The 21,564-nt window shown below is 44.9% G+C and overlaps 1 protein-coding gene and 2 long non-coding RNA genes across 3 annotated transcripts in view; 2 read left to right on the forward strand and 1 right to left on the reverse strand.

Annotated features, from left to right (window-relative positions):
- LOC310832268 overlaps nt 1-21,564 on the forward strand; it is a 232,992-nt gene that overhangs the window by 208,083 nt on the left and 3,345 nt on the right. The gene's annotated exons all lie outside the window — the stretch shown is intronic.
- On the forward strand, nt 1,742-19,212 carry PRNP (prion protein (Kanno blood group)). Its single transcript, XM_083713802.1, has 2 exons — nt 1,742-2,035; nt 15,053-19,212. Exon 2 carries the CDS (start codon nt 15,054-15,056, stop codon nt 15,855-15,857), a length of 804 nt encoding a protein of 267 aa, XP_083569928.1. The 5' UTR covers nt 1,742-2,035; nt 15,053; the 3' UTR covers nt 15,858-19,212.
- LOC310832231 overlaps nt 21,402-21,564 on the reverse strand; it is a 42,992-nt gene continuing 42,829 nt past the window's right edge. Inside the window, exon 2 of the long non-coding RNA XR_014558175.1 lies at nt 21,402-21,552. This is a non-coding gene — a long non-coding RNA (uncharacterized lncRNA). The remainder of the gene's footprint in view (nt 21,553-21,564) is intronic.

Raw genomic sequence — 21,564 nt, forward strand, 5'->3', positions numbered from 1 at the left:
ATTAAGCACTTAACCCGAGGTACCACTGTATAGGAAAGTTTTAAATGTTTGGTGTTTCACTGTGCTTAAAACCACCCAAACCACACATTATTATAGGAGCCAACTCCTAGGGGCCAAGGTCTCTTCAGCACCCCCTCCAATAAAATATTTGAGGAGGCCCGGTCCCCCAAAGTTGATGGACATTGCCATTCTTGTGCACCACAACATGTGATCAGTTATGCGGGGCGGGGCTTACCAGCCCCCCATTATTTTATTCAAGTTGGCACCCCTGATCTAATGCTAGTCCTACTCAGAGCAGACCCATGACTAAGACTGTGTACACACTCCAGTTTATTCTGCATCCAGTCCACACCTGCTACTGGTTTGAAAACTGGCATACACACATCAACGGCAACCTGTGTTTCCCCCCCCCCCCCTCTCTTTACAAAAAACTACGCTTTGATACACCCCACCCCCAAATCAGCTTCAATCAAAATTAAATAAAAGTAATCAACCAGCTGCATTTTAAGCCAGTGAAATGTTCAGTCTACTCTGAACAGAACTTAAGTTGGCTGCAAACCAACCACCATCATCAATGTCAAGCGCCATCTGGCTCTTAAGCCACTATCTTAAGAGCCGGGGGGAGCAAGACCAGGGTCCAGGTTGAGTAATACTAAACCACCTTGGCTATGAGTCCTGAAAGTCCCGCTCCCTGCCTTGCAGGCCTTTTCCCACCTGGCCTGGGAGGGCAGGGCCGGACTGACTCCAACTGCAAAAGCTGAGGCTGCTGAACAGACTCTTCCACTAGTGCTTTGGGGGGGTGGGGGGGGTTGTTTCTGGTTTGGATATTAATTTTTGGTGCCTTTATTTTAAATCTTCTTATGATTTATGTGGAAATTGTTCAAGTTAGTTGTGTACGTCCTGATGTTTTATTGCTTGGCTTTTGTTGCATTTGCAACTACAATTTTTTCTCCTTGTTTTGTGCAGCCTTGGGCATGCTTTTCACTATGTCAAGGCAGTATACAAATAAAACTATGTGCCATGCAATTCTGTGCATGTTTTTAGCCTTTCTCTAATTTATCTAAAGAAGGCTGATCGCCGAAGAATTGGTACTTTTGAATTCTGGTGCTGGAGGAGACTCTTGAGAGTCCCATGGACTGCAAGAAGATCAAACCTCTCCATTCTGAAGGAAATCAGCCCTGAGTGCTCACTGGAAGGACAGATCGTGAAGCTGAGGCTCCAATACTTTGGGCCACCTCATGAGAAGAGAAGACTCCCTGGAAGAGACCCTGATGTTGGGAAAGATGGAGGGCACAAGGAGAAGGGGACGACAGAGGACGAGATGGTTGGACAGTGTTCTCGAAGCTACCAGCATGAGTCTGACCAAACTGGGGGAGGCAGTGGAAGACAGGAGTGCCTGGCGTTCTCTGGTCCAGGGGGTCACGAAGAGTCGGACACACTAAAGGACTAAACAACAACAACAAAAATTTATCTGCAAGCGGCCTTGAATTCCCGATCTGGGGGGAAAGCAAATGATAAGAAAGGAGGAGGAGGAGGAGGAGGAGGAGGAGGAGGTTGCAGGTTCGATCCCTGTATGGACCAGCTGCATATTCCTGCATTGCAGGGGGTTGGACTAGATGATCCTCAGGGTCCCTTCCAACTCTACAGTGCTATGCTATGCTATGCTATGCTATGCTATGCTATGCTATGCTATGCTATGCGAACAACAACAACAACAACAACAACAACCCCGGCCGCGCCTCGGGCATCAGCAGATGGATGGGTGCTGGCGAAGATGAGCGGCTTTGCGCCGTAGCTCCGCCCTCCCTCCGCGTTTTCTCCGCCACGCGGGCGCGGTGGCCAATCTCTGCCTCGCGGAGCAGCGGCGACTGGCAGAGCGGAGGCGAGCGCGGCTCTGCCGCCCTGGAAGCGCGTGCGCGGGTGTCTCATTGCGTCTGCGGAGCCGGAGAGCGAGGCAGGCAGAAAGCGAGAGAGCGAGAGCGCCCCTGGCCGGCTCCCCTCGGCCCTTGGGATCCTCGTAGGAGGAGGCGCGCAGGTGGGTTCAGCGCTTGGGGATGCGGGCAGTGGGGGGAGAGAGCGCAGGGAGGGCTCCGGGCTCCAGAAGCGGCGGTTTGTTGGCCCAGCTGGCCGCTCTCTAGCTCGGAGAGGTGGGCTGGGGGGCACCGGAATTGCGGGGCTTTGGCGGCACCCCCGACTCAATGCGCCCATTGTCCAGGTGTCTCTCCGTAGGCAGGCCGCGCTGGCCGAGGGAGGGCTTTGGCGTGCGCTTTTACGCACGTCAAAATGGAGAGGACGCGGAGGGGGCCCGGAAAGCCAGGAGACCGTTGCAACCTTCTGGAAGGGTGGGCTCGCTGGCGGGCGGGGGGGTGGGAGGAAATGGGGTTCGAGGGCCGGGGTGCGCCCCCTCCCCTGCGTGGAGGATTCTGCCTTTCCACCAGCTTTCCTCTCCGCCCTCCAAACCCACACCAGCCTCTGCCCTCGCCGTGTTGGCAAAAGATGCGATAGATGCTGCTTTAACGGCCGAGCGATGGGCCTAAAGATTGCCGTGGAGAAGGGAGGAAAGCTGCCCCACACATTCTGGGTCAGACCAGTGCCGGATTTACTTATAAGCTAGGAGGTCCCCAAAAAATTTAAAGGGGGGAAAAATGGGTGTACATTTCCAAAATATAAGATAAAAAAGAAATAGATTACTGTAAACCTACATACAGCAACAGTGTTTTGTGTTGTGTAGGCTCCTATGATGTAAGCAGCCTGCTAGCCTGCTCTCTCACTAGTTTGCTCTTTTTTATGTGTTTTACGGTGCCTACATTCTGCATAGACTGGTTGCATTAGTTTGATAAAATACATATTTTGTTATGTGCAAATGGCTTTAGATACCTATTGGGTCCATAAATTACCATATAGTATATATTCAACACACAAAAAACAATGACAATTGGTTGTTGACAAAGGACAGCTGGGCATATAAAGGGCCCCATTACCTTCAGGAGCTTAGGGCCTCATCAAACCTACCGTATTTTTCGCTCTATTGGACACAGTTTTTTCCCTCCAAAAATTGAGGGGAAATGTGTGTGCGTCCTATGGAGCGAATGCAGGCTTCTGCCATAGCCGCGCGCAACCCCTCCGGCAGGGAGAGGCTGCACGGGGCTATGGCTTCTTTAGCCCTGCGCAACCCCTCCGGCAAGGAGAGGCTGCACGGGGCTAAAGGGGAAGCCAAAGCAGCGAGCCGGATCCATCCCGCTCGCTGCCTTGCCTTCTTCCATAGCTGCGCGCAACCTCTCCGGCAAGGAGAGGCTGCACGGGGCTAAATGGGAAGCCAAAGCAGCAAGCGGGATCCATCCTGCTCGCTGCCTTGCCTTCTTCCATAGCTGCGCACAACCCCTCTGGCAGGGAGAGGTTGTGTGCAGCCTGTACGCTGCTTTTTGGGGCTGGGGGGGGAAAATATTTTTTTCCTTGATTTCCCCCCCCTAAAAACTGGGTGCGCCCTATGGTCCGGTGCGCCCTATGGTGCAAAAAATACGGTAAATCTGGCCCTGGGTCAGACCGTTTGTCCATCTGCCCTGGCATTTTGCTGTATACACACCATTTAAAGCGCACAACCAGCAATCCTGGGAACTGTAGTTTGTTAAGGCTGCTGGGAATGGAAGCTCTGTTTGGGGTAAATTACAGGTCCCAGGTTTCTTGTGGCGGGGGGGCTTCAAGGGTTTGGGCACAGCCAATGTTCTCTTTGGTTGGCAGTGGTTTGGAAAGCAGACTCCTTTTCCAGCATCTATTTTCCAGTCTTGTATGTTCCTTACTACAGTGGTACCTCAGGTTAAGTACTTAATTCGTTCCGGAGGTCCGTACTTAACCTGAAACTGTTCTTAACCTGAAGCACCACTTTAGCTAATGGGGCCTCCTGCTGCCATTGCGCCGCCGGAGCACAATTTCTGTTCTCATCCTGAAGCAAAGTTCTTAACCTGAAGCACTATTTCTGGGTTAGTGGAGTCTGTAACCTGAAGCCTCTATAACCTGCAGCGTATGTAACCCGAGGTACCAGTGTACTGAACACTGAAGCAAAGTGGTCCCCCTTCTATTGTGGTCCCTTTTCTGGATAACATACCATGGAATTGCTCCCTTTCCCCACTTTCCAGGCTTATTTTCTAACGTTTCATTTCTGCATTTTAGCTTCTCTCTCTCTCATGGCAAGAAATCTTTGCTTGCTTATAGCATGTCAGCCATGCTTCTGGGCATTACATAACAACCTTTGACACCACAAACACCCTAGTTGGTTGTACAGCCCTCTTGGAGCAAAGAATGTTGCTTTTGGATCATTTTGCATTGCTCCCAGAGATTGCTTGTAGGAGGAATGAGAAAGATCCCCTAAAGTTTAGGCATTTTCCTACAAAGGATTATGCCACAGCAAGCTTTAAGGTGCCAAGCACATTTGCTTATGAAAATGTTGTCAGGATCATTTCAGAAATTTGCAAGGGATGAAATGTGCATTGAATAAATGCATTTTGCAATCGTTCTTCACCTCTCTGGGCATCAGAAGCGAGTCCTGCTCACGCAGCAGCAGTTATATGGTTAAAAAGACATGCAGTTCCAAGCCAGCAGTTTTGCCTGTCTTCTGGCTCCACAGAAACCCTGGTTTGTAAAGGGAGCTCCTGTCACTCTGCCAATGCCTGGTGATTCCCCTGAGCAGCATTCCCCACAGGTTTCTAACCATTGCAGATTGGTTGCCATCCTCACTCAAAGCAACTCCCTGTATGAGCACCTTGTGGCAAAACTGTCACTAGATCTGCTGCCATGATTAGTTGATAGTTAAGACAAGGATGATTTGAAGTTTGCTAAGTCAAAATAAGAAATAATGTATTTTCCTTGTGTATCAATAATGATCTGAGAGTACAGCAAAAAAAAACAACCACCAGCTAACACCTTTGCAAAGCTAAGCAGGGTCCATTATGGTTTCTATGACAACCATCAAATCCTGCACTTACTTAGTCATTAGCAAAATGCAAGCTCAGGCACACCACTAATAGGCTTTACGATTAGAAAGGTCATAGTTTGCTATATCTAACAGTGCTCATGTATTTTTTTAATAGATGTGTATAGCTTATGAAGCAATATCCTGCAATCAGATGGTTGGGGGTTTTTTTATATTTGCATAACAAAACTGAATAACTTTGTGAGTGCGATAAATACTTTAACAGATTCCACATTGACAGGGGCATTAAGTAAATTTTTGTTTGGTTGCCTCAAATGAAAGGTATAAAACACTCTAACCTGCAGTTAAAATGCATGCAGGATATTGCTGCCAAAGACCTAAGGTCCAAAATTCATCTGACAGTAAAATGATAGATCCCCATACCGAATAAAATTGGACTTGTAGGTCACCATACCAAAAAGGTTGGAAGCCACTGCCCTAGAGAGCATCCCCCAGGGCTTTGCCAAAACACTCTCTTGCTATCATAACTGTGCCATGCTTAAAATGAGGTCAGAAAAGCTTTGCTCAGATTGATCTGTCAAGCAATAACATTCACCACAGATTTAAAAAACATGAGCTTTTGGTGAGAGCAGTCCAGATTAAAGAGGTGGTTCTGTAATTTTCTACAAATATTTCTCTGCAGTTGTTCCAAATCATGAATTTAGTAGAGACAGAGGCGGTGGTTAGAGCAGGGGTAGCCAGCATGTAATAATGTGTATACAGCCTAAGTTTGTGCATAACACTAGCACATAGCATTGATGCAGGCTGAAAGGGCGATGGTTCTCCTGTAACAATAAGAGGCATAAATAACTTGGTGGCAGCACTGCTGTTGCAAAACTTCTTCCTCACTTTGAGCTTTCACAATACTGATGGGAATTGAACTTTTATATGCTGTTGGCAGTCCTGTGTGGTCAAGGCCTTAATGCAGCCTTTGGGCCCAGTGAGACGTCTGAGTAAACGTGGGATTGCTCTGTAATGGTGATGGCAAAGGAAATGTGAAAGGCTGGCAACTTCATTTATTAAATATTAAGTTCCCTTGTGCCAGAAGGAAACAAGTGGCGCCAGCGAAAAATGTTGCAGTATGGATTGATCTTGTGCAGGGTGCCAGCCAGCCATGCCCTTGCCCAAGACACTCCATTCTATTCCATTCCACTCCACCCCACCCTGCATTTAGTCAGCATTTTATGGTCGCTGAGCATACTTGATTCTCATGTAGTGTCAGATTCACATATAAGCTAAACAAGCCATAGCTTAGGGCCCCACTCTCTTGGGGGCCCCCCAAAAAAATTAAGGGGAAAAACTGTACATTTCAAAAATATAAGATAAAAAAGAAATGAAATAAATCCTATGTACAGCAACAGTGTCTTGTGTTGTGTAGGCTCCTATGATGTAAGTAATAATTATTAATAATTATTTCACTATTAATATACTTCTTCTTAATTGTTTTTCACTATTAATATACTTCTTAATTTTATTTCAGTTCAACAATTAATTTGATAAAATACGTATTTTGTTATGTGCAAATGGCTTTAGATACCTATTAGGTTAAGGTTTCCAGATTTTTTTCAATGAATCCGGGGACACTTTTCAGATTCAATGGATTTTGTATGGGAACTGATCTGTAAATCTGGGGACTGTCCCTGGGAAACGGGGACGTCTGGTAATCTTATATTAGGTCCATAAATTACCATATAGCATATATTCAGCACGAAAAACAGTGACAATTGGTTGTTGACAAAGGACAGCTGGGCATATAAAGCTACCTTCAGGAGCTTAGGGCCTCATCAAACCTAAATCTGGCCCTGTTCTCACGGGGCAGTTGGGTTCTCCCCAGAACTCCCTGAGAGCTTTTGCCCCCTTAAAGGGTTCCCCCCGCTTTTTGGCGAGGAGAGTTGCACTTCCTACAAGCTTTCTGCTTTCTCTTGCATGTGGATCATGCTGTTTTAGCTTCCTAAGGATCCACAGAGAATGTGCCGGGTATTACCACATGATTCTCAGCAATGCCCCTTAGTTGAGGTTTTGGGGGGAGCATGTTTGTTTACATCAGTTATCAGTGCAATCCAATGCATGAATACTCAGAAGTAAGTCTTTCTGAGTCCAGCAGGCCCTTTTCCCAGGTCTGTGCGTAGTCATTAGGGATGCATGCGTCTGCCAATTTCCATTTCTTGGTTTCTCATTTTTCCTATCTTACGTTCAGTTCTCCACATTTCCATATCACTTTGTTATTTTTTTCCTCAAAAAAACCCTCCTCGTGAAAATTCAGCATTCTGGTTCACTTTTCTTCACATTGTGTGTTCGGTTTTGCCTAATACACACATTTTTGCAAAGTAGTTTTTCTTTTGACAATTTTTGCGTATTGTTTTCTTTAATTTACACATTTTATCGCACGTTTCACCTGCGTATACAGATCACTCACAACTTGCACGTGTATTGACGTGTGCAGTTTCAGCTTTGCACAGTTGAAGGCCAGCCAGCCGAGATCGCAGAAATTAAATTCCTGAAAGGTGGAGAGCTTAAAAGCTCACAGACTTGCTTACTGGGTTCTTACAATATTTTGGAAGGCCCTGCAAGATCTCACGAGAGCCTCCCAGAGCCTGGTAAGCAGGTCTGGGAAAATAAAAATAAAAGCAGTTAGCATGTGCCATTGTGGGATCTTTACAGGCTGTTTCCCAGTTTTTAAAGGATTGTTTTGACCATATGAGATTTCAGCTATGGCCATACACGCTGTCCCTGAAACACAACACCTGTGTAAGATAGGATTCACCTGTATGCATCTCTGAACTCATTACTTGACTGGAGAACTGCCTTGCAAAATTGGAAGTGTTTTGGTCCACATATTACCATTCTGGAAAATGTGAACCAGGTAGGATCTCCTTTAAATGCAAACAGAATCGAAGTTCCACCCCATCCCAAATACTAGGAGTAGCCTAAATAAATTAATATTATAAAAGCCTGCTTTTTCATTAAAAACATTGCTTTAAATTGTTGACACTCCTGATTAGTAGAAATGTATCTTCTCTGGAACTCCTGACCCTTAATTCTCCTGCCATCTTTACAGCTCATTTCACAATCTCTGATCTCCCCACAACCGACTTTACAGAGATATTAAGGTCAAGATAAGCCATCCAACTACGGATTACTGGGCTTCTAAACTCTGCATAGTGTTAACCCTAAATAGATGCTGCTTAATAGTGGTAGTAGTAGCAGCAGTAAAATAAACTCTGCCCTGATATAATACAGCTAAAATTAACAAAAGTTAAAAGCAAGGCTTCAGCTAAAATAACTTTTACACTACAAAGCTATGCCTGAGACTAGCAAGGCTGTGCACAAACCATACATTTAAAGCACACACAGAATCCTGGGAACTGCAGTTTGTTAAGGGTGCTGGGGATTGTAGTTCACGAGGGGTAAATTGCAGTTCTCATTTTTCTTTTTTTTTGTGGGGGGTGTACTTTAAATGTATGGTATGTACACAGCCTAAGTCTCATTGAATTCAGTGGGACTATTCTGAGTAGAAAGGTAGGATTGTGCTGTCAATCAGTTTTGGCCATATACAGGATTCTCTTCTATAAGCTTCAAAAGCTGCTTTCAACAGGGCTGTGCTTTGGGGTCTTTGAGATTCAGTGCCTGCAGTATTTACATCTTGGATTCCGTGTGTTTTGTTCTTGTTTTTAACCGGCTTTCCCTGCCATTTTAACATGCAAACCACTTTGGCATTTCCTTTTTAACTGAAAATCAGTATTAAAACATTTTTGGAGAAATAAGTTTTTTTCTAGGACGCTCCCGAGTTTTGCAGCCCACAAATGCTAAGTTCTAAATACTACCTATTACATTAATTGCATTTAATGTGGCGGATATATTTTTAGAAGCTAGCATAGGTGCCAAAGGGAGATCTGATCAGGACTGTGTTGGGCAGGGAGAGGGCAGATTAACCCCTCCTCCCCCACTGCAGTCCTGTTGAAAATCACCCTCTACCCTCCCTCCCTGCTACTGCGTTAATTAAACTCACTGTCCGTCCTGCTCTCTTTTGTTTAACAGGATTTGTATATGGTGTAATCAACAAAAACCTCTGAAGCAGTTTATCACAGCCTGCAAGTGGGTCATGTTGCCTGTGTGAGTGGGTCTCAGGCTCTATAAGTAAATCTAAATAGTTTTTGCTTTTAATCCTCCATTAGTATGATGAATGGCTCTTGCAATTCTTTTGATTCATTGGTGTGGTTTTTTAAATATTATTTTTTATTAATTTTAAAACATAAAAATTGTCATACATTCCACAAAATTCCATCTCTTATACAATCTTTTTGGACTTCCATCAGCACCTCTGGTGATCTTCCATTTTTATAATTTCTTCTGCATTTCTTAAATTCATATTGACTTTAATTATCATAACTAAGATCATCCTTTTTGTTCAATAATGCAATAGTTCAAATTATTCCCCTTACAAAACTTCCTGCAAACCTACAAATGCAATCTGGTCATAACAACTATTTTTCAAATAATCCGTAAATTTATACCAATCTTCTGTGAATCTCTGGTCCCGCCGGTTTCGAATTCTTCCCGTTAGTTTGTCTAATTCTGCATAGACCATCAATTTCATCCTCCAATCTTCTTTCGTCGGTAATTCTTCTTGCTTCCATTTTTGTGCCAATAATATTCTTTCATACAAAAACAGCTTACAATCATTTCTGTTGATTCATTGATGTGTTTTAATGTTATGTTTGCACTTGTAACCAAACATCAAAGCCTTTTAACAAGCCTTTTAATATTTGGGAACTTCTCTCTAGGGGCCAATTCAGCGACAGTTTGCCAGGAGGCGCTTGCCATCCCAGGCAAGCTGTAATATGAGCACCTTGGGGCAAGCGGTCACTGGATCTGCTGGCAGGTTTAGTTAACGTTTAAGCCAAGGATGGTCTGAAATGTGCTTCATCAACATAAGAAAAAATATATTTACCCCATGTATCTATAATGATCTGTGACTATGTTTGACAACAGTCAGCCCATGCACTGACCTAACTCAGGAGCAAAATGCAAGCTCAGCCACCCCACTGATACTTGCCATAATGGATTTCATTATGAATAAGACTACTAAAAATGTTCATAGTTCATTATATCCAGCTTTGCTTAGGAAACCAAATGTTTTTAGAATGGATTTTTATAGCCTATGAAGCAATATTCTGGAATCAGGGTGGGTGGTGATCTTGCATCCCATAAACATAACTTTAACTAACTTTGTAAGTGCTATAAATATTTCAACAAATTCCACTTTAATAGGAGCATTAAGCAAATTTTTGCTTGGGTGTCTCAAGTAACGGTTATAATGTAGGCAGGCTTGCAGTTTAATGCACAAAACAGATGGCTGCCAAAAATCTAAGGTCCAAAATTCACCACAATAGTGGGTTGCCATAGAAGTCAGCATTTTCAAATTATATATGCATAATAATAATATTGCATGATAAAATTACATATCTGGGGTGGCTTTCTTTTTCCTTTTTAAAAGGGGGGTTAGTTTTAGAATACAGTCCCATTAAATGCATGAAAACATTTAACATAACTCATAGTTCTTCTTTTCCATTTTAAACAAAGAAAATGGCACTCATTGATTGAAAACAAAGACACTACGGGTTGCTTGATAAAAGGGTTCGTTCTTCAGTTAAATGTCGTGCATACTAAGGCTGCAGTTAGAGAAAAGCATTGTTGTTTTTTAGAAATGGCCCTGCTAGCACACATTTGATTTGCCATCTGCTTTGGGCCTGTTGCAAAATACAGCAAGTCATGAGAGCTATTTTTAAAACCCCTTCCCTCCCTTGGCAGAGGGAATGATGGTGAACTCTAGCTGCCTGTTCTACTGTATAAGTCAAGGCTTCCAACCAGCTACCATTTCTGCCAGAGAGATGTGTTTGTTCATGCTCTGTGGTACATGGTGTGCTGTAGAGCTGCATTAAGAACATTTTGCCCTGTAATTTTTTTGCATGAGGTGATGTCTGCACACGCACCCTGCTCAGTTATGAAGCTGACTAACCAACTCCTGAGAAATAACAATCGACTTTGAAAGGATTGTGTGGTGGTCCGTTTAGGTGACGTACAGTCATACCTCTTGTTACGTCCGGTTCAGGTTATGTTCTTTCAGGATACGTCCCGTGGCAACCCGGAAGTAACGGAACGGGTTACTTCCAGGTTTCGCCACATGCGCAGGCGCTCAGAATGACATCACGCACATGCGCAGAAGCGGCGAATCACGGCACGCGCCGAGGCGGGTTGCGTTCTGCTCATGTTGCGAACAGGGCACCGGAACGGATCTTGTTCGCAACTAGAGGTACCACTGTTTTTGTGTGAACAGGCGTTTACTGATACCATTTCACAGAGTAGTATTTAGGTCCTTTAGCCTTTGGTGTTCATGCAGATTTCCATTTTGTGTACTGTTTAATAGTATACCATGCGACTGGCAAGGTTCTTCCTTATCCCATAGCTGTCACTCAGAGGAAGAGCTTCTCCTTTGTGCTCAGAAGGTCCCAGGTTCAGTTCCTGGCACTTTCTCCTCAGAGTTCCCTGGGAAGAGGGATCGACTATTAAACCACTCTGTAGCTCTGTGAGGGGAACAGGGGTCTCCTAGCAGCTCTCAGCACATTACAGTTCTTAGGATTTCTTGTGGGAAACCATGACTGTTAAAGTGGTATGATGATGCTTTAAATCAGGCATAGGCAAACTCGGCCCTCCAGATGTTTTGGGACTACAACTCCCATGATCCCTAGCTAACAGAACCAGTGGTCAGGGATGGTGGGAATTGTAGTCCCAAAACATCTGGAGGGCCGAGTTTGCCTATGCCTGCTTTAAATGTATAGTGCAGATGAGGCCTGGTTTCTTTCTGAAGAAATGATCTGTTTAAAAAATAAGGTGCCTCGGCTCTTTCATAGATCCAAAACTGGATGACTGGATGAGATGCAAATTTAGAAGCAACTACTACCATTTGAATAGAAATACAGTTCCTCTCAATATAGTGAGAAAGATATGAGCAGGTGACTGTGTACCAGCTCAGTCTGTTGCCCAGTGCTGCAGATGCCCCTGGTCTCCATTTGTTCTTTACTCTTAAGAGGATTTGGACTGGACAGCTCTTCAAGTTGAGTACTCCCCTCTGTAAAGTGGGACACTTGGCCCAGGAGGATTCTATATGCTGGTACAGTGGTGCCTCGCAAGACGAAAAGAATCCGTTCCGCGAGTCTCTTCGTCTAGCGTTTTTTTCGTCTTGCGAAGCAAGCCCATTGACGGCTTAGTGGATTAGCGCTATTAGAAGCTTAGCGGCTTTTAGTGGCTTAGCGGATAAGTGGCTTAGAAAGGGGGGGGGAACCCGCAGGAACTCGCAATACATTTTTGTCTTGCAAAGCAAGCCCATAGGAAATTCGTTTTGCAAAGTGCCTCCAAAACGGAAAACTCTTTCGTCTAGCGGGTTTTCCGTCTTGCGAGGCATTCGTCTTGCGGGGCACCACTGTAACGGGATGGGCATCAACAGAAATTGAGGTTTTAGAAGCCAGACACTATGTGCATTGAAGCCAAGAAGCCATGTTGGCAAAGAGTAGCTTCTGAGAGGGTTCGTGTGCCTTTCAGAACCGCTTGAAAGGGAACGTTCTCCCAGTTACAACCTCTCCTATCCTTAGGCCCTGTGAGTTCACAATGCTACGAGAGAGCCAAGCAGAGTGGCTGAAATCTGCCTGTTGATCTGAATTGCCTGGGAGGTTCACTGCCAGCAGAGGTCTGGTCTTACCTCTGAGGTTTCAAGCGACTGAATCTCTCTCTGGGTAATTCTACAGCCTAGTGATAGCATTGTTCCAATAGCTCAGGATGTTTTCTGGGTTTGATGTCTTCTGCTTTCTCCGCATGCAGCTGACAGTGAGCAGAACACAAACATGTTTGAGAGTGTGCCTGTGCAACAAGGGGAATTGAGTTGGTGGCAGTTTGCATAATAGATTGTGTATTGTACTAGATTGTATTGTACTGGGTTGCATGCACAGATCTATGGAGAGTTTGCATTGTGGTTCATGTACCACTGGAAGTTGCGGTTATTGAGGAATTAAGAATCATTTTTAAAAAATAAGGTGCCTCAGCTCTTTCATAGATCCAAAACTGGGGGTGAAAAATGGATTTCTACCTTAGCCATTCCAAGACAATATCTCAGATATATATCCTCTTTCTGGCACCTGTGACACCAACATTTTTTGGGGTTGGGTGGGGTGGATAGTTTGATAATACAATTGCATTTATAAAAGGAAGTGCCTTTTGTTACCTTGCAACTTCTTCCTTTATACAGCTGAAGTCACTTAGTCTATTTAGAAAGTTACTGCTGTATGTTGTTTACAACTAGATAAAGTGCAGTTAAACTTAGTGTTACTGCTCTCAATGGCCACTCAGAAATCTGGGGATATGGTGGGCATCTTAATCTCTGTAGAGGATCAGCTCTCTGTGCTACCGTGTTCTTCAGCCTTAGATCCCAAGGAGTTGGAGTACGATCCAGATGAGACTGAGGCACTGTTAGGAGGTGGTTCCTTAGACCAGATGGTTGCCTGCTTTTGATGGGGTTACACTCTCTCTGCAGGAGCAGGTACGCAGCTTGGGTCCATTGCTGTCGCTTGAGGCTCCGGTGGCCTGGAGTGTCTTCCATCAGCTTTGGCTGGTGGCCCAGCTGCGCCCCTATCTGCACAGGGATAGCCTAACTTCTGTCGCTTATGCTCTGGTAACCTCTAGGTTAGATTACTGCAACGTGCTATACGTAGGGCTGAAGATGGTTTGGAAACTTCAGTTGGTGCAGAATTCAACAGACAGGTAGCTCTCTCTGGGGCAAGATGGTTTAAGCCAGGCACCCCCAAACTCTGCCCTCCAGCTATTTGAGGACTACAGTTCCTATCATCCCTGACCACTGGCCCTGGTAGCTGGGGATGATGGGAGTTGGCTAGAGGGCCAAGTTTGGGGATGCCTGGTTAATGTCATTCCTGGCCCGACTGCACTGGCTGCCAATTAATTTCTGGGCCCAAATCCAAGTGCTGGTTTTGACCTATAAAGCCTTAAATGGCTCTGGACTGCAATGCCTCAATAAGAACCTACCTGGACTCTTTGTTCATCATCCGAGGCCCTTCTTCATGTGCCTCCTCCCGTGAGGTCCAGAGGGCAGCAACATGAGAACAGGCCTTTTCTGTGATGGCTCCTTGCTTGTGGAATGTTCTCACCTGGTGCCTTCATTACATATCCAAAGGTGCCGGACAAAAACATTCCTCTTTTCCCGTGCCTCAGGCAGTCTGTGGCCTCTAAAAGTGTACATGGGGGAGGGGGCATCGTTTTGTTTGTTACTATGGTATGTTTGTGTTTTTATATTGTAAACTGCCCTGTGATCCTTGGATGAAGGGAGATACAGAAATAATAAATATATAAATACAACTCCCATCACCCCCAGCCAGCTTAGCACAATGGTCAAATATTAGAAATGGGGGAGAAATTAGATTCAGTCTTCATTTAAAGATGAACCTACCAGATTTGTACTTTGTGAACAATACGGGGATCCTTCAAAGTGCACATCTCTCCAAATTTTGCAGTGCAGTATTCCAGCCAAGTAAAATGTGCAAAAATGCATAAACTAGGGTAAGGTATACATAGAAGTGCATATATTAATGAAAATAGCATACAAGCATGCATTATATAGGGGGAAATTGCTTTCTAAATATGTAAAGAACTGGAATGAGGAACCTCAAGCTCAGGGACCAATGTCCTCTCTGTCTGGCCCTAGGGACACCCCCCCCACACACACACAGACAGACATTAGGCTTCTCCTCTCCCCAGGCTACCCCACTCAATGGCCTAGCTGCATACCCACCTTGAGTGTTTTTGCCTGCCTGGAATGTGCCTGTGAATTCTGGTAATGCCTCTTACTTACCTGGAGGGGGGGTTGGGGGATGAGTATTTGTAAAGCTAGGGTACACCACAAGTGAAATCTGCATATGGCTCCTGGAAGGAGAGTGTATCACCCCCTGCTATAGACAACCATTTCACTTTGTGCCAGAAACATTGTTCTTTATCTAATGAGATTTCCTCCTTTTCGGCTTGCAGAATGACCGTCATGGGGAAGTACCTGGTGACCTGCTGGGTAGCAATTCTCTTGATCCTGCTGCAGAGCGATGTCTCCGTTTCCAAAAAAAGGCCCAAACCCAGCGGTGGTGGCTGGAACACGGGAAGCCAACGTCAGCCTGGGTACCCGCAGAACCCTGGCTATCCGCAGAACCCTGCCTACCCGCCACCACGCAACCCAGGCTATCCTCAAAACCCTGGTTACCCCCAGCAAAACCCTGGCTACCCGCCGCGCAACCCTGGTTACCCACAGCAGAACCCTGGCTATCCTCAGCGCAACCCTGGTTACCCACAGCAGAACCCTGGCTACGGTGGGGGCTATGGCGGGGGCTACGGAGGCAAACCCTGGAAGCCTAAGCCGGCCAAGCCCCCCAAGATGAAGCACGTGGCCGGAGCAGCTGTCGCAGGGGTGGCAGCAGGAGCCCTCGGCGGCTACCTCTTAGGGAGTGCCATGTCCAACATGAACTTTGGTTTCCGCAACCCCAGCGAGGAGCAGTGGTGGCATCAAAACCGCGACCGCTACTCCGACAGAGTCTACTACCCAGAGTACAAGGAGCGCGTTTCGAGGGATGTCTTTATGAGAGACTGTGTGAACGTCACACTGACGGAGTATATCACCCCTCAAGGGAACCAAAGTGCAGATGAGATGGAAGTGAAAGTCGTGACACATGTGGTGCGCGAGATGTGCACGGAGCAGTACCGCTTGATAAGCGCGGCAGCTCTGCTTCTCGCCAGCCCTTCCGTGCTTTTCTTCCTCATGTTGGTCACTTGTTTCCTCATCCCCTGAGGTCCTCCTCAGGCCTGCACCTCGTTGTTCATTGAGCAAACGTCCAGAAGGAATGAGATCTAAACAGAGCGACGGCTTCGGGGGAGATAACATTCTCGCTTATGCACCTCTTTGGTGGAGTGTCTTTCAAAGCTGTTACATCTGCTACGTATTAATGAACACCCAGGCTTCTGCCAAGCACCTATTCCTTTTGCAGCCATCTTTGATTTCTGTCGTTTGTGGTACAAAATAGTTGGGGGGGGGGGGAGAGCATAAGGTCTTATTTTGTAATGAAGGGAGGGCAGGAAGAACCTATCATAGACCAACCCCTCCCTCCTTCAGTCGAGCCTAATGTAACGCAAACTGTAAATAGAAACACAACGACTCCACGCGGAAAAACGAATTGTTTGCTAGGGCCAGCATTGAGAGTTGATGTGGCTGGTTTTCTGCCAGAGAGCCTACAATTGAGAAGGGCACCCCCTTTTCTCCTCTTCAGTGCTGAAACTTGCTTGTTCACCTGCCTCTAGCTCTGGGTCAGACTGCGGTGGAGGTGAGAAAGAGAAGTCCGTGCCACAGCCTACTTGCTTGTTGGCTCTCTGGCAAACGAGATGGGAGCTCTCATGGGGAAGAGGAGAAATCGGTGATAATGGCAGTGAGGTGGAGGCCTGAGGCCTGTGGAGGATGTCTTTGCCCAAAGGCTCTATAAAATCTTGAGCTGCCACAGTCCTTTGCTTGCCTACCCTCATTACACCGGCTCTTCGAGGAAACCAAATTGGCACGTTCTATAATGCAGCGATCCAGGGGTCCCCAAATCATTGTCCGCAGACCACCTGTGATCTGCAGGCTTCACTCAGGTGGTCTACGGTGTGTCGGTGGAACTATTGTCCTGTTGGTCTTTAATTGTGTTCCTGCTGCTGCTTTAATTTTTTTATATATTGCATTTTTATTCTTATTGTGGGATTCAAATTGTAATGCAATATATAAGAAATAAAAGAAGCAGTAGAAAGTAAAAAATCTTACAGCATCTACCACTGCACATTACAATTGCGATAGCTGGCAGAAAAATCATTTAAGTGGCCCTTTGTGGGTGAAGGAGGGCATTTGGGAACCCCTGCAGTAAACTGTTCTTGCCTTTAAGAGAAGGAAGTATTTCCAGCTGTTATTTGAAACTACATTATATGACGAGAGGCAAGAAGCTGAAGTGAATCAGGTTTTAAGTTCTCCACTGTACATTGTTTAAAAATTAAAAATCCCACCCCACCATGCAGTAAGATTCTCATTCTAGACCCACATACATACTGAGATATTTATCTCAGTATGTTGTAGGAGATCTATGGAAATCCCACTGTAAAAAACACAGAAAACACTTTTATATATTATAAACTGCCTTGAGAGTGTGGTTGGGGTTAAAAAAAAACACACCACCGGGATGTTAAATATATGAATACAAGCAAAAGAGGAAAGGCCATGCGCATCCCTTTCTACATTATGCAAGGTGAGAAGACTCTGGTGTGTCTTATTGGACACAATTCCAGGAACCGAGTTGTGTTAACCTTACAACAAAGAAGATGGATAGTGCCTGGAATTTCACGAAGCGAGACGACACACCCGCAAAGAATTACCCTGTGTTCCTGATTTAGTGCTGTCCATGTGGAAAGTTGTAGGGCCTTGTGGGCTCTTTTGCACATTATCTGGGGTTTGTAGCCATTAGGCAGACCAGAGCAGCCCATATAGGATCCATGTGAATCATTAAGCGAGCATTCCCTTCATTATCCATTGTACCATCCATTGTACCATGTAGGTACTTGTCTGTGCAGTAATAAACCTGTTTGCCTATGAACCACAGTTATTGCCTACACGGGCGCATTACTGCTGATGACACCAAAATCTCTTGCTTTCTTTTTTTTAATGAAAGACGAACCTCAGTGAAGTATCCTTTTCATGGAGAAATAATGGCTTATTACTAGAACTGATAAATCTGGGGCAGGTCTTCTGAAATGGTGTTGGCTGTCTCAATAGCACTTAGAATTTCTAGGCTGCAAAGAAAAGCATTGGGTTTTGCAGCATGGGAATATGAGCACACCATTCATCAGGAATTTTTAACCCTCTGTGATGCACAGACATTACCTTTCTGGTAACTTAGCAATTGCATATTTTCTTACAAGAGTAGAAGTTCCTGATCATTGTCTGAACTAACCTTAACAATTAAGCTGCTGCTGTTGTTGAGCATCTTCACTCGTTTGACCTCTTCAGTCCTCAAAATTACTGGGTGTTAATTGTATTGACCCTGCTGAATTTTGGAACTAACTTTAAGGGTCAACTGCAGATACCAGAGTCATTCCAAAGTTTCATCTGTGAGGAAACCTATTGGGTGAGCGGGTGACAAATATGACTTAAAGGCAGTCTTATAAAATTCAGAGCAGGTTCTCAGTCCTTTGGGAGAGACAAGCTGTGTGCCAATAACTCACAAAATGTTCAGACATGAAAGCCATGTTGTCAAAGCCAATGGTGCTCTCCATAAAGTGGTTAAGCATCCCTCTATCTTAAACTGGATTCCAGCCTGTAGACCGATGCAAGTCCCTAGAATTTGAGAGACTTGCTTCCAAGTAAGTGTGTGCAGAATTGCAGTCCTGTGAGTTACTGTGAAGAGCCAATTCTTGGCAGTTGGGGAGGGACGCCACACGCATCCTGTTTCTGCCACACCCTCCCCTTGCTCACTTCGGGCTTCTGCAAGGCCCTTTCTCCTTCCAGAGATGCTGTGTTAGTGTGCAAGAAACAAGGGTACAATGCCACACCACCTGTTACAATGCTCTTCTGGTTAAGAGAGCTCGTGTGCTTCATTTTCTTGGTTTCAATTTATGCAGCAGGCAGTGGGACTAGGAGCACACAAATAGTCACTAGGATTTATGCATTCCAGTAATGTAGCTGGCTTCGAAAATGCCACATTTAACCTTAAGGCAGACATTATAATTGAGGACTACATTTTGGGTGGTACTAATTCTGTCTGTCCTACCGCTTTTGGCCTGCAGCGTTGGTAACGGCTACATTTTTGCTAACCTGTATTTCAGTCAACTTGCTGACAACTCCATGTTTGTTCAAGGGTATAGGTATATTTTTTAAGTGTAGTCAAAATGTAAAGAGTACACAATTATCCTTCTGAGTATATCTTAATATATTCTCTGCATTTTGCTAGAAGATGATTATTGTACAGACACACTTTTAAATATTGGTGACTTGGTCCAAGTAGAAAGCACACAATAATAGTAAAATTACAGGGAGTATTGGGGAGACAAGCACATTTGTACTTTGCAATTTTGTGTGTGCTTTTTTCAAGTAAGTGTTTGATATCTAGTCGAAATAAAGGCCAAAGGCCGCAGCTTTTGTCTATGAGCTTCTTTTTTGATGATGTAACTTTGCGCAGGTATGTGTACACACAGACAGACAAGACACTTCAACATGACGCCCTCAAGACTATAACTCTCATCTAGCATGGCCAGTGGTCAGGGAGTGGCACGTGTAGTTCAGCAACAATTGGGACACCACAGGCTCCCCACCCCAGGATTAACATGTTGGACTGGGACCAGGGAATCCCAACTTCAACTCCGCTCCTCAGTCATACCATGATAGAGAACTGGCCGAGTGTTGCGAGAATAAAATCTCATCCCATCTGCACTATACATGTAAAGCTGTATCATACCACAGACATGGGTTCCCCCCAAAGAACTGTAGGAAGCATAGTTTGTTAAGGGTCCTGGCAGTTGTTAAGAAATCCCAGTGGTCACATAGCTGCATTTTTCAGAGTGGTTTAACAACCATTCCTCCTCCCACCCCACCCCCCAAAAAAACACCACAGCAACTCAGAACTGTAATTCTGGGAGGGGAATTGGAGCTTCCTAATAATTCTCAGCAACCTTAAACCGTAGTTCCTGAGATTCTTTCAGGGCGGGAAGCAGGAGCCATGACTTTTTAAAGTGGTATAATACTGTTTTCAATGTGCAGTGCAAATGGGGCCTAATTGTGGGGAGTTAAAACTCAGAGAAAAGACTCGGTGCATTTGCAATCTGACATGGATCAATTCACTCAATCGGTGCTGTCAGTCATAGGGGTGGAGGAGAAATGTGATTCAGTTCAAATTTAAAAGTGTGCCTATCTAGTTTGCCTACTTTCCAAACCAGTATGCAAACAGAAATGCATCCTTCAAAATGTGCACTTCTGCCAAGTAATGTGTACAAAAATGCTTAATACTGAGTTAAAATGTGCACTACTGAAAAGAACCTACAAAAATGCATTTTATTTGGCAAAAATTTTTTGCAAAAATGTTTAGGAGAAATTCATGCTAAAATGGTGAAATTCCATGAAATAAAATGGAATGAAAAAATAATAATACTGCAAACTTGTGGAGAACTGAACCTAAGATTGGAAGAAATGAGAAACATAGAAACCAAAATTGTCACATTTGTCCCTTTCTAATCAGGACAGAACTTTGGAAGAAAAGTCCAGGGCCCTGCTCTAAGGAGTAAGCGGGAAAGTCCTCAAATTTTTAATGGACAGAAATATTCTTGCCGACAGAGGGGTGGGAGTGTAAGCACACTTTTGGACCAGGGGCAAACTCTGCCAGGCATCGCTATCAGGTTTGAGAATTAAGCCAGCCAGAGATGACCAGTCAAAGCACAGGGGGCCAGAATGAATGCAGTGCTAGCCCATTAGGATGGCTTCACACATCCCACACAGTGTGGTTGTCATATCTGACATTCCTTCGGGCCCAAGTGCACCATCAGCCACACCTATTAACATCCTTTATTTAACAAGATGAAGGGGGGAGTTGGAAGCCGTCTGCCTATGTGAGTGACAGACCAGTTCACAATATTTCTATGATGAAAATGTTGTTTAGTCATTTAGTCGTGTCCGACTCTTCGTGACCCCCTGGACCAGAGCACGCCAGGCACTCCTGTCTTCCACTGCCTCCCGCAGTTTGGTCAAACGTTGGTAGCTTCGAGAACACTGTCCAACCATCTCGTCCTGATGAAAATAGGGACATCCTGCTCCATAGTAGTAATAATAATAATAATAATAATAATAATAATAATAATAATAATAATAAATTTATTGTTTATAGTCCACCCATCTGACTGGCTTGCCCCAGTCACTCTGGGTGGCTTCCAACAAATATAAAAACTTAATAAAACATTAAACTTTTTTTAAAAAAAACACCTTCCTTATATGGAGCTGCCTTTAGCTGTCTTCTAAAGGTTGTACAGTTACTTATCTCCTTGGCTCAGGGGTCACTTAACTCCATACCTGTGATGAAATTGGGGGCATCCTAAGGAAAAGTGGGACATTCCTGGATCAACTCAGAAACTTGGTCGGCTTCTGTCAATCTGGGGCTGTCCCTGAGAAATAGGAACGCTTTGGAGGGTTTGAAAGAGTACATGTGGCACAAGTCCAAGCAAAAACGCTGCTTACACTGAGGTTGTTTTAGGCCTCGGAAGCACAGAGCTGGTCAATGTAGCTGGCCAAACTGTCTGGCTAGTGTGCAGGACAGGAAAGGAAGACCATCATAGATGCTTTTTGTGTTAAACAGGCCACAGCTTTATTTGAGGCTTTTACAGGAGCATCAGGGTTCAAGGTGTACAGGTTAGCAAGTCAGAAGCAATACAGTGGTACCTTGGGTTACAGACGCTTCAGGTTACAGACTCCACTAACCCAGAAATAGTACCTCGGGTTAAGA

Source organism: Podarcis gaigeae (assembly GCF_964106915.1).
Source record: "Podarcis gaigeae genome assembly, chromosome: 15".
NCBI classification, from domain to species: Eukaryota; Metazoa; Chordata; class Lepidosauria; order Squamata; family Lacertidae; genus Podarcis; species Podarcis gaigeae.